The sequence below is a fragment of the Erinaceus europaeus genome, chromosome 6, assembly GCF_950295315.1.
Source record: "Erinaceus europaeus chromosome 6, mEriEur2.1, whole genome shotgun sequence".
Classification (NCBI taxonomy): domain Eukaryota; kingdom Metazoa; phylum Chordata; class Mammalia; order Eulipotyphla; family Erinaceidae; genus Erinaceus; species Erinaceus europaeus.
The window spans coordinates 26,264,109-26,277,478 of record NC_080167.1 but is presented as its reverse complement, the minus strand read 5'-3'; the positions used below and the strand labels follow the sequence as shown (position 1 = coordinate 26,277,478).

Below are 13,370 nucleotides of genomic sequence, written 5' to 3'. Positions count from 1 at the left end.
GCCTTGATTTCTGCAGAGAGGTGGCAGAGAAGAGAGGAAGAAAGTGGGACTTCTGTCTTTCCTCCTCTTCCCCTTTTCCTTTTCTTCCTCCTTCTCTCCTCCTCCTCCTTCTCCCTTTTCATTTTATTTTAATATTAGAGAGAGAGAGAGAAAGACTAGGACACTGTTCAATTCTGGTTTATGGTGGTTCTGGGAATTGAACCTAGGGTTTCTGAGCCTTGTTCATTAAAGTCTTTTGCATGCTATTACCTCATCTCGGATTCTGTAGCTTTACACTTTACTTTTTAGGTAGGGGTGTGTGTGTGTGTGTGTGTGTGTGTGTGTGTGTGTGTGTGTGTGTGTCAGAGAGAGAGAGAGGAGGATGGATCTGATAAATCCATGAAAAACGAGAGGTGCAAGTGAAAATTTCACGAAGAAGGAAAGAAGGGGAAAAGGAGAAAGAGGAGGAGGAGAAGAAGAGAAAGGAGAAAGAGAAGGAGGAGAAGGAGAAGAAGAAGAAGGTGGAGAAGATGATGGAGAAGGAGAAGAAGATGAAGCCGCAGCAGCTTGTATATGCGAGGATGGTCAGGGTCTTGGGCTATGAGTAACTCTCCTTTGGCCCACGTACAATCGCCCCACCACCCCGAAACACTGAGTCAAACACTCGTAAGTCCAGCCCAGTCGCGAGCCAGGAGGGAGCAGAGTGGGTGGTAGCCGTGGGCCGGCACTAGCAGCCTCACTACCAGGCAAAGGAACTCAGGGGCAGCGGCAGGAGCTGGACCAGGGGCCCCAAAGCTTCCCGGGGCCCGGACCAGCCAGCCGGCCGGCAGGGGCCCAGGGGCGGGGGCCGGGGTGGAGGCGGGGCCGCGAGGCTGCGGTGGGGGCGCGGCCGGCGGTCACGTGACGAGCGGCGCGGGTATTAAGCTGCCCGGCGGTAGCTTGCAGCGGAGCTGGTGCTTCGCCCGCGACCCAGCGCCTCCCTGCCGCCCCAGCCGGTACCCGTGCCGAGCTCCGCCCGCCCCGCCGGCTCTCAGCAGCTCCGTCCGCCTGTCCGTCCATCCGTTCGAGGCCCCGCCGCAGCTCCAGCCACCCGGACGCCATGAACCAGATAGAGCCCGGCGTGCAGTACAACTACGTCTATGAGGACGACGAGTACATGATCCAGGAGGAGGAATGGGACCGCGACCTGCTCCTGGACCCCGCCTGGGAGAAGCAGCAGAGGAAGGTCAGCCGGGGCCCTGGGCCCGCGTGTCTGCGTGTCTGTGTGTCTCTGACCACCAGCCCCCCCCCACCCCACCCCACCCAGTAGACTAGAGGACACTTGATGAAGGTGTCGTTCCTTCCTGTGTTTCCTGAGCCCAAGTGCCCAAGTGATTAGAAAGGGGGAACCAGACAGAAGCTGGAAACTGGGCATCCGGGAGTGTGCACGCTAGTGTGTAGAAACATGATTTGTCACCCCCAAAAAGGTTAAAAAAAAAAAGCAAACAAAAAACTGTGTTGTGTGTCTCTTTCAACCTGTATTAAACCAAACATCTAGAAGAGTCTCATGATTGTCCCCAACACCTCCAAGTCTGTGTGTGACCTTGGCCACAGAGTTAGACTTTTGGCCCTGCTGCCCTCGCTCATTTTCTACCTAACCCATCTCCCCAAATGAAAGATCACATGACCTTCAGCTTCAGTCCCATTTTCACAGGGCTTCCCCCAAGAGTAACTGGGGGGCTGGGCGGGTGGAGCATTTATTTTAAATGTTTCGAGCACTTTAGAGAGGGATGCTGCATGGACTCTAGGCAGGCACAGATTAAGTAATCATTATTTCACACTCTATTTATGGGTCATTGAGGTAAGCACATGGGGACAAGGAAGTCAGCCAGCTCTAAAAGCACCCTGGCCCATGTAGGCTGGCTCTCTCCGGGAGCCTAATGGAACATTCCACTATTTCAAGGTTCCTTCTTGATCTCCTTGGCTAGAGCAAGTAGGGAATGCTCACCAGTAGGTTAAATCCCACCTCCTGTTTGACTGGGCAGGGAGCCTGGTTGGGTTAGGCATGCCAGCCCAGACCTCCTAACCCAACCTTATGACAGGATCATGGCAAAAGCAGCATGCCAGCCCAGACCTCCTAACCCAACCTTATGACAGGATCCTGGCAAAAGCCAAGTGTCTTATCCTCTCCCCGCGACTCCCTTTTTTTTTTTTCTGGTGTTGGGGTAAAATGGATTTCCGTTGACCTGTAGACAGAGATACTCTGTGTAGCCCCCTCTGTGGGTAGTTAGCCATAGTACATGGTAAATAAGTGTATGTCTAGAAAACACGTATTCTGTACTTCTCTCTTCAACAAACAGTGCTAGCTGATTGGAGCGAGGATCCGTTTGAGGGAAATTATCTAAAAGTCAAGCACTATTTTTATATCATGCTCTCTCTTTTGTTGTCTTCCCCTCTCTTAAAATACCATTTACTACTATTGTAAGACTCTGACTTAGCTATATTTTATTCTCTGTCTTAGCTACCCAACAAATTCACTTTTTCTATTCTCTGTGAAAGAGAATGGGAGCAATAAATAGACATTGAGTTTATGGGAAATCAAGATTCAGACCACCTACACTTTAAAAAAAAAGTTGTATTGTGAGGGAAATACATGACCTGAAGCTTTTGAATGTGTCCTCTGGACTAGCTATATCATGAATTGACAAGAAGTTTAAAAGTGACCTTTATATTCACTTTATTTATTTATTATTGTATAGAAATAGAAATTGAGAGGGGAGGGGAAGACAGAGAGGGAGAGAGACAGAGAGACATCTGCAGCCCTACTTCACCACTTGTGAAGCTTTCCCCCTGCAGGTAAGGACCAGGGGCTTGAACCTGGGTCCTTGTGCACTGTAATGTGTGCGCTTAACCAGGTGTGCGCTTAACACCTGGCCCCTGATTACATTTTTTTTTCAAAGATCACTTTTCTTTTTGTTCAGAAGAACAGTGAATAGAATAGCTTATGGATTGGATTGGTAGTTTGTTCACCATTTTTTAATGTAGTAGTGATCTCTACTGATTTTGTTTTTAAAGCACAGAGCAATAGAAGGATAGAGCTAATGGGAGTTTGCAAAGGTCACATTGGTATATGTCCTGCCATATTTGATGTTTAATGTATCAGTGTCTGGGGCGGGTATAATAGCATTGTTGTAATTTTTAAGTTTATAATTGTAGAGTATTGTAAGCATGTTATTGAAAACAGACATATAACTTTCTTACCCCAGTTCAAAACACTGCTAAAAAGTTCAAAGTGAGTTTTTGTTTTTATTAAGATAAGTTGAATGTTTTAAACTCTTAGGGGTTCTGTAGGGGAACATGGGAAAGGACAGTGTACGAAACAAACAACTACATTATGACAGGCCTGAACAGGTCCAGGAGTTGAAGAATTTCGACTTTTGATAAAGAAGCCACTCAAGTCAGTAAAATAATACTGAACTGTGAGCTCAGTGCCTGCAGAGCAGTGGCCTCTATTTATGTCCTATGAGACAAACTGTTGGAACAGGCCAAAGCTAAAATGCCATTGTTTCTATTGTGGGCTACCTTCTCCACACTTGCCATTTCAGTGATATGCTGGGTATGAAATCTGTCAACAGATGCTGGTAACACACGATGACGTCTGTAGCGTTAATAATGGCTGTGGGGCCTAATTATATCCACAGTTCAGAGAGTGTTATGGATTGTGGTAATCCTTGATCTCTGGTGTGGAATTCTTTATCCAGAAGAACTTAGTAAAAGAGTAGTGCTACTTCCTTCCTTCCTTTCTTTTTCTTTTTTTGATGTGAATTTTCATTTTATAAGCACATACGATACCAAATTTACTTAGTAGTGCTGAGTACATTTCCATTGTTGTGGAACCCATCTCCAGAGGTCTTTTCATATTGCACAATTAAACTTTATACACCCACTCAGCAATAGCTTTACACCCCACCCCCACCCCATCAGACCCTGGCCACCTCTAGGCTTCTTTCTACAACTAGGAATTTGACTGCTGTAGGTTCCCCCATAAAAGCTATATAGATCATAATGGTATCTGACCTTTCATGTCTGGTTTATTTCACTTCGCATACTATTTCTGAGGTCCATTTATGTCCTAAGCATATATAAGAATTTCCTTCCTTTTCTGGGTGGAGGCAGAGTGAAATTGAAAAGGGACTGGAGAGACAAGAGAGGGAGAGAGAGAAAGCCACCTGCAGCACAGTTTCAGTGCTCATGAAGCTTTCCCTCCATAGGTGGGGACTGACGGCTTCCACTCCAGTCCTTGGCATACTGTAATGTGTGTCCTTAACTAGGTACACCACTCCCTGACCCTTGGTTTCCTTCATTTTAGGGCAAAATACAATTCTACTGTGTGTATATACCATATTATGGTTATCCATTTATCCATAGGTAGACAGATGTGTGCATCTTTTGGCTATTAAGAATAATAGGACTATAAATATGGGTGTACAAATATTTCTTTATACTTCTATTTTTTTAAAAAAATTTTTTTGGCTTTTATATCCAAAAGTGATGTCAATTGGATGGATTTTTTAAGTGATTGCAAACTTCTTAATTTTAATGTTCATTTATCAGACAGAAACAGAGAAAATGGAATGGAAGAGGGAGATAGGGAGAGATACTTAGAGTCATGATTATTACTTGTGAATCTGCCCCCCAACCCCCTCCCCTGCAAGTGGAGATAGGGGCTTTGTTGATTCAGGGGTTTTTTTATAATTATTTATTTATTCCCTTTTATTGCCCTTGTTGTTTTATTGTTGTAGTTATTATTGTTGTTGTTATTGATGTCACCATTGTTGGATAGGACAGAGAGGAATGGAGAGAGGAGGGAAGACAGGGGGAGAGAAAGATAGACACTTGCAGACCTGCTTCACTGCCTGTGAAGCGACTCCCCTGCAGGCGGGGATCTGGGGGCTTGAACCAGGATCCTTACGCTGATTCTTGAGCTTTGCGCCATGTGTGGATAGGGGCTTTGAACCCAGGTCTTTTCGCATGGTAATGTGTGTACTCAACCAAGTGCTCCACCAACCTACCCCAGTGAGTGTAGACTTTTCCAAAAGGACACCAGTCAGAAGATATTGGCTTTAACATGAGTGTATAAGGATTGTACATGCTCACCTGCTCCTCCAGGTGTTTTGTAAATGACCGTAGGAATATTTATATTCACATAAGTTAGGTCTTCTTCAATAAGACTTCCGAAGTGTTCAGAGTTTCAACATTCAGAAGCAAGTTTCTCCTGAAATCAAAGAACACACTCAGCCTTTAATTCAACTGAAGCCTAATCATGAGGTGACTAGTCAGAACAGCAATGCTGAATATGTGTGCTATCTTCGTAAGCACCGTCCTTCACCACTCTGGAAGGCCAGAACAAACCTTTTAAGGAAATGACTGTGTTTCACTACCTAAAGGGTCCTTACATCCTAAATGTGTATATGACCTGATCATCAAGAAACGGTTTATCAGTTGTCAAGAGCACAAGCGAGTACTTCATTTATTCCACATTCAGAATTCTGATTGGTTTTTAATAGACCGAATAAGGTCGGGCCGTGTAAGTCCTGTCACCCTGACTAACGTGTTTTCAGATCAGGTTAGGCAGCATGGAAGGACACATGTAGAAACAGCTGCCCACGGGGTCTGGATGAAATTGAGAGCTTGGGAACCTGAGAGTTGCCCTGTTTAGTCTCTCTTGGAGAACAGCTGCCGGTGAAGGCTGCAAGGTACAGACTTCTCCCCTCCACAGTGAGATAGCTTCTTGCATAAAATTTTTCCAGAGAGAAAAATTAACTTGTTCATAAATCAATAATGCGATCTGGAGAGATAGCATAATGGTTATGCAAAAAACTTTCATGCCTGAGGCACCAGATGTCCCAAGTTCAATCCCCACCACCACCATAAGCCAGAGCTAAGCAGTGCTTTAGAGGGGGGGAAAAAAAAAACCTGTCTTCTAATCAATAAAGCAAAAACTATTAAAAAATTTTAATCTTTATTTACTTATTGATAGACGCAGCCAGAAATCAAGATGGAAGGGGTGATAGAGAGGAAGAGAGACAGAGAGATACCTGCAGCAATGCTTCACTACTCGCAAAGCTTTCCCCATTGCAGGTGGGGACTAGGGGCTTGAACCTGGTCCTTGTGCATTGTAACATGTGCATGCAGCCAGGTGCACCACCACATGGCCCCCTAAAAAGATTTTTTTAAAAATTTATTGGACAGAGACATCCAGAAGTCGAGAGGGAAGGGGGTGATAGAGAAGGAGAGAGACAAAGAGACACTTGCAGCCCTGCTTCACCACTCACAAAGCTTTCCCCCTGCTAGTGAGGGCCAGGGGCTTGAACCCAGGTTCTTGCACACTGTGACATGTCTGCTTAACCAGGTGTGCCACCACCTGGCTCCTTGCAAAAACTATTAACACAAACACAAAAATGAAACTTTTCTTTTGGGATGGAGATTGAAATTGAGAGGAAAGTGGGAGATAGCAAGGGAGAAAGAAAGAGAGACCTGCAACACTGTTACTGTTCATGAAGCTCCACCCACCACCCCCGCAGGTGGGATCCAAGGACTTGAACCCTGGTCCTTGCACACTGTTAATATGTGCACTCAACCAGGAGCACCACCACCTAAAACATGAAACAGCAAAGATTCATGGAATCCCAACTCTGCTGGATACTTTCTGCTTGATCTCAAGTAAGTCACTAAGCATTCTGAGTCTTAAATTCATCATATAAAATAGAGGTGAACTTTACCTGTCTTTGCTACCTCATCTGACTTTTTAGGATTACATGGCTGAGTGAGATAGTATAAATCATTAGTATGTGGTTCGTCAAAGTGGCATTTTTGGGTCTGTAAACATTGTGCAGCAAGTATTTGTTGGTTGCATTACCTGGAGTGACAGTAGCCCGTACTATCCTTGAACTTATAAAGGATGATGAAGCACAATGTCTGCTCCTCAGTCACTTAGATGCTCCCCCTCTTGTTTTTAAATTATGGTAAAGTACACACAACATACATTTTTAGCCATTTCTAGGTGTACAGTCCAGTAACATTGACGTTATAATGCAGTTATCACCACCATCCATCATCCCAGACTGAAACTATCTACCCAATAAACAGTAACTTGCCACTACTCCCTCCCCTGATCATTTAAAAAAAATATTTAGTATTTATTTATTGCCTCTAGGGTTATTGCTGGGGCTTGGTGCCAGCACTATGAATCCACTGCTCCTATGGCTTTTTTTTTTATTTTTTATTTTTTTAGATAAGACAGAGAGTCATTGAGAGGGGAGGGGAACATAGAGAGGGAGAGAGAAAGATAGACACCTGCAGACCTGCATCATCACTTGTGTAGCGACCCCCCTGCAGGTGGGGAGCTGGGGGCTCAAACTGGTATCCTTGTGCTTTGCACTATGTGCGCTTAGCCCGGTGCACCACTGCTCATCTACTCTTAAAGAAAAAAGACTTAGGGGCTAGGCGGTGACGCATGGGGTTAAGTGCACATAGTATGAAGCTCAAGGACCCATGCCAAGGATCCCAGTTGGAGTCGCCGGCTCCCCACCTGCAAGGGTGTTGCTTCACAGGCAGTGCAGCAGGGTTTGCAGGTGTCTATGTTTATCTGCCCTCTCTCTCAATTTCTCTCTGTTCTATCCAAAAAGTTGGAAAAAGAAAAAATAAAGAAAAGGAAAGGAAAGAAAAGACAAGAAAAGAAAAAACGGCCACAGGAGCAGTGGATTCCTAGTGTAGGCACCAAGCCCCAGTGATAACCCTGGAGGAGGCAAAAAAGAAAGAAAAAAGACATATACTGAGCATTTAGGAAATAAGTTGTTTAATGTTACATGCCAGGTGCTTTTTGGATAAAGGACAGATATTAGAGGTCAAATAAGGAAAAGTATTATAAGTGAGAATAATGAAGAAATGGTTTTATTAGGGAGTATTTCTTGGAGTAGGCTTCAATTTGAGTAATAAATAAATATGGGGGGCTAAGTGGGTTGAGCACACATGGTGCAATGCGCAAGGACCTGTGTAAGGATCCGGGTTGGAGCCCCGGGCTCCCCACCTGCAGGGGAGTCGCTTCACAGGCAGTGAAGCAGGTCCGCAGGTGTCTATCTTTCTCTCCCCTCTCTGTCTTCCTGTCCTCTCCATTTCTCTCTGTCCTATCCAACAACAACAATGATAAACAACAAGGGCAACAAAAGGGAAAAAATAGCTTCCAGGAGCAGTGGATTCGTAGTGCAGGTGCTGAGTCCCAGCAATAACCCTGGAGGCAAAAAAAAATACAATCATATATATGTATATATATATATACATATATATATTATATATATATTCAGCTAATATATATGTATATATATATATACATATATATTAGCTGAATGAAGAGCTTAGAACAGCAGCATTATTAGAGAAATAGAATGAACAACCTACTATGACTTTATTTGGGTGTGTGTGATAAGCATAGTGTTATAAAAATAATGTTTTGTTAATGTCTATTTACTTTTAGATAGAGCCAGAGAGAGTGAAAGAGACCACAGCCCTGAAGCTCCCTTCCATGCAGTAGGGTCTAGACTCAAACTTGAGTTGTGTGCAGAGCAAAGCAGCGCACTGTCCAAGTGAGCTATATTCACCAGCCCAAGATAATGTGTTCATTCACATAATGCATTAGCACCGAGAAAGCACTCTCACACCCTTGATTTCATAACATACCTTCAATCATCCCCTGCAGAGTGATGTGAGAACAGGCACTCCAGAAGGAGAAAGTAACCAAGGAGGTCTACCCCCAAGACCTGGGTCTTGAGCAGTTAACTCCTTATCCTGTGGATGAGTCTACCAAGTGTTGAAGTGAAGAGAGATGGGCTTAACTAGCAACTAAAGGTGCCCGATTTAAATTTAGAGAGGAAACGGTTAGAGATGAAGTAGGACTAGGGTTCCCAATGTAAATGGAGACTTCATTCTCCAAGCGGTGCAGAAAATCTGGAGACTTTTGAACTAGGAAGAACCAGGCTTCCAGTAATATATTGTTGGCAAAATCTACTGGTGTGGATAAGGACTGAAGACTGAGGGCTCCAGGCAGATGTCTGTTATAGTGTGTTACTGGTAAAAAAAAAAAAAAAAAATCAGAAGGGGGTGAGGGGCTAAATAGAAGCAACAGTGAGAAAGGCATCAATTTGAGAATGAGCAGGAGGGATTATAAAAGATATTAAATAACCTCATGTTGTTCCACAGCAGGCTGTGGTATAAATCCAATTAAGCAGACATGATCTCCCCATTAGAGCTCCTGGACTTACAACTCAAGTGAGTATATTGACAAGTAACCACTGAACTAATGAGGAGAGTCTGTATCTGCCTAGAGATGGGAGTCTAGATGGCAGCTTAATTTTTACAGGGTGTGTCACTCACTATTCAGTGCAGAGGAGCCAGCCCCAAAGCTGAGGGGCAAGTCGAATGTCCATGCAGCCATCGTTTGAAGGAAGAGATTCACAAAACCTTGGCTGCCCAGACACAGTTTTTGATGGCCAGGTGTGTAAAGGCAGAACCTTAGATGAGCCCTGCAACTGATGTTCTCAGCATGCATCCGGTATGCCGTGGTGAATCACAGGTGCAGGGATTTTAAGTTAAAAAAAAATCACGGCCTTTGCCTACCTCACTGGGCATTGGGATGTGTCCTGTCGGTTGTCCTGGCCTTCAGCCAGATTCACCAAGGAAGAAACTGGAACCCCAAATGAGATCTTTTTTTTTTTTTTTTGCCCCCTGTGAGTGTAAGAGGAGGCATATAACTCTTAGCTGGGAAACTTAATTAATACAGCCTCAGAAAACTGTCAGAAAGCCCTGCAGTCAGTTGCTGCAGCTGGGAGACACCCACAGAAAAGACACAGCTCTGGAGTGGGTGGGGGGAGCTACCATGATGAGCAGAGGAGTTGATACAGAATACTTTGGAGGACAGTCAGAATTGTACCGCTGTTTCCCTGGGAACGGTACTAATTCTTCCAGAAAGAACAGAAAACAGAGATTGGGGGGAGAAAGCTTGCTAACTACTGCGCTAGACAGATTTCAGAAGGAAAATCTCAAATGCAAGAACTTGGTCTTTCTAAAGAGCTGAAGAACACTCTTTTACACAAGCATATCTGTATGAGCATATGCACACATGCCTGCCACACACACACTGTTTTCTAGATCAGAAGCTAGATGGTATTTTGCAGCCCCTTTGAGAAAGCCAAGTAAATGGAGGACACACGTGATCATGCCTTGTTTCATTCATTTTGCACACGTTCATGGTAGTCCAATCTATGCCATTAAGGAGCGTACAGCTGGGGGCCTGGTGGTGGTGTACCTAGTTAAGCTCACAAATTACCAAGCACAAAGACCGAGGTTTGAGCCTCTGCTCCCCACCTACAGTATGGAGGCTTCATAAATGGTAAAGCATAACTATGGGTGTCTATCTTCCTCTCTCCCTCTCTATTTTCCCCTCCTCTCAATTTTTCTCTGTCTTACAAAAGCAAAAATAGAATGAAAAGAGAGGAGGGAAGAAAAAAAAAAAGGAAAAAATGGCCCCAAGGTAGAAGGAGAGAAACTCAAGGACCATCATAAGATCCTGGTTCAAGCCTCTGGGGGTCGCTTCACAAGTGGTGAATTGAAGCAGGTCTGCAGGTGTCTGTCTTTCTCTCCTCTCTGTCTTCCCCGCCTCTCTCATTTATTTTCTGTTGTATCCAACAACAACAGCAATAACAACAACCAGGGCAACAAAATGGAAAAAATGGCCTCCAGGAGCAGTGAATTCATAGTGCAGGCACCATGTACCAATGATAGCCCTAGAGGCAAAAAAAAAAAAAAAAAAAAAAGGCCACCAGGTGGATTTGTAGTGCCAGCAATAACCCTTGTAGCAAAAGAAAAAATTAAAATGGAGCAGAAGCCTAGTTCAAGGGACAGACAAGGTGGGTGAGAGCACAATGGAGAGGTGTCCAGTTTAACCAAACTGTTGAAAGAAAGCAGAGAATTCTGTTGAGTCTTAAACAGCATGTGTATTTAGCAGTGCCAACCATTGCCAGTCAAAACCAGCATAACGTGTACTCAACCAGGGTGCTAGCTCCTGACCCCTATCAACATAGATCTTTTACTTAGAACTTCAAGTGAGTGGACTCAAAATCTTCTGGGTTTCAAGCAACAAGCATCCACCATTGTTTGGATCATGTATGTGAATCATGTGGACAGGAAACACACACACACGCGCGCGCGTGCACACACACACACACACACACACATACACACACACATACACAATCTGCCAGTTCAAACCACGCTGTTGAGGGGAGACCTGTATTTCCAAAAGCATCTCTTTTGTGTGATTCCCTTTCATGGTCAATAGAACCATCTTCCTTTCTGGCACCCAAGCCAGGAACCGTGATGTTGACCTTGAATACCTCAGTTTCACTCAAAGCCTGTGGAATTCATTGTCTAAACTCCTCTGGAGCCTGCCCATTCATCCCTTAATGCCTTCTGCCTTTCCTGCCCAGAGTGAGGTGGTGACCTCCTGCTTTTGTTACCCTTCTACTGGTCATGCTTACCTGCCGGATTTTCTCCATGATACTGGCAGGAATGATCTTTATAAGACATAGTGCAGGCACAACAAAATGGAAAAAATGGCCTCCAGGAGCAGTGGAGTCATAGTGCAGGCACCAAGCACCAGCTGTAACCCTGGAGGCAAAAAAAAAAAAAAAAAGACTTGATCATGGTATTTTCTGCTTAAAATCCCTTTAGTTTTTCACTGCCTCTGGCGAGAGAGTTCAAACTTTTTTTTTTCCCTTTTGCTATTGTTAGCTGCTTATTTATCAAGAAAAACAGTTCCTTATCCAAATACCTGTGCTTCAGAGTTCAGAAGACAGGTCAGTAGCAAACTTCTATGAAGTCAACCAAACAAAAAAGTCTTTATTTTTCCAGAATTACTTTATACTCTGCAAGGTACCAGCCTTCCTCATGTCCTTAAAATCCCCTTATTTCTGTAGAAATCCATATCTGACTTCTTTCTTGGTTCAGGTACAATAGGCATATAGAAAACGGCAGCCCCCAGGGATACAATGAAATCTCCCAACAATATGAAATTGCAGGTGCTTGCTTAGAAGGCTGTGCATCTTAGGATTTTTTTTTTTTTTTTTTTTTTTGCCAAAGCACCAGAAGTCATGGCTGATATTTTCCATATTAGCGTCCTTCCAGACGAAAGGAGAAATGGCTGCTCATGATTTCAGACTTTTTACAGGGAATCAGAAGGCTGGGCCTGTGCTTGCCTGTGTCTTCTCTACTTTCACACAGGTTCTTTAAGATCCAGCCTCCCCCCTTGGGCCTTATTCCTCCCTTTTTTCCTTCTGGGAATTCCATTCCTTGAGTTCCCTCTTCTGAACGGCCTGCGCCCTTTGGTACCTAGGTCACTTGGTCTTGGTTTCTCCTCCATGACTCAGTGTGGTTCAACTGGATGTGCCTTCTCTGTGTTTGTCATCCAGCATTTCTGTTTTGAGCTGGACTGTGACCACTTAAGGCCTAGGATGGTGCAAGTTCAGTTCTCTCTTTCTCTCTCTCTTTCCATTTATTTATTTATTTTTGGATAGAGACAGAGAAATTGAGAGAGGAAGAGGAGACAGAGAAGGAGAGAGACAGAGAGATACCTGCAGCTCCACTGTACCACTTGTGAAGTTTTCCCCCTGCATGTGGAGACCAGGGGCTTGATCCCAGGTCCTTGTGCACTGTCGTGTGTACACTTACCAAAAGCACCTGGCCTGCACATTCAATTCTCTATCCCTCACCCCTTTAAGGATCATAATATGGCCCGTGAACCCCGCTCTGGATCTGTTCAGTATCAAAATGCACAGTTGTGGCAAAAAAAGAATGATCTATATTTGTAAGATTTCAGTGCAAGAAAAGAAATTAATATTTTTTTTCTTTTTGCGATCTGTGACTCCTTGAGCTAGAAATGTATTGCTTCCAATTCATGCTTGTTGTTTAATGCTTCTTAAAAACATGTTTTCTTGGGACTGGGCAGTAGCACACTGAGTAGAGCACACATATTATCATGCACAAAGACCTGGGTTCAAGCCCCTGATGTCCACTTGCAAGGGGGAAACTTTATGAGTGGTGGAACATTGCTGCAGGTGTCTCTCTTTCTCTCTTCCTCTGTCTGTCCCCCTTGATTTCTCTCTGTCCTATTGAAAGAGGGAAAAGAAAAGAAAAGAAAAGGAAGGGAAGAAGGAAGCTTCTGGGAGCAATGAAGTTATTGTGCAGGAAGAGAGCCCTAGTGATAAACCTTCATGTCAATTAATAATAATAATTAAAAGAATCCAACTTAGTGTCTTTCAAGTACCTGAAATGATAATACTTGAATTAATTCCCAATTCTGA

The 13,370-nt window shown here is 44.1% G+C and overlaps 1 protein-coding gene across 1 annotated transcript in view; it reads left to right on the top strand.

Annotated features, from left to right (window-relative positions):
* The first annotated feature begins 804 nt into the window (after window positions 1–804).
* ACTN2 (actinin alpha 2) overlaps window positions 805–13,370 on the top strand; it is a 109,925-nt gene continuing 97,359 nt past the window's right edge. Inside the window, exon 1 of the mRNA XM_007527894.3 lies at window positions 805–1,204. Within this exon, the coding sequence (XP_007527956.1) occupies window positions 1,079–1,204 (126 nt within the window). The 5' untranslated portion in view covers window positions 805–1,078. The remainder of the gene's footprint in view (window positions 1,205–13,370) is intronic.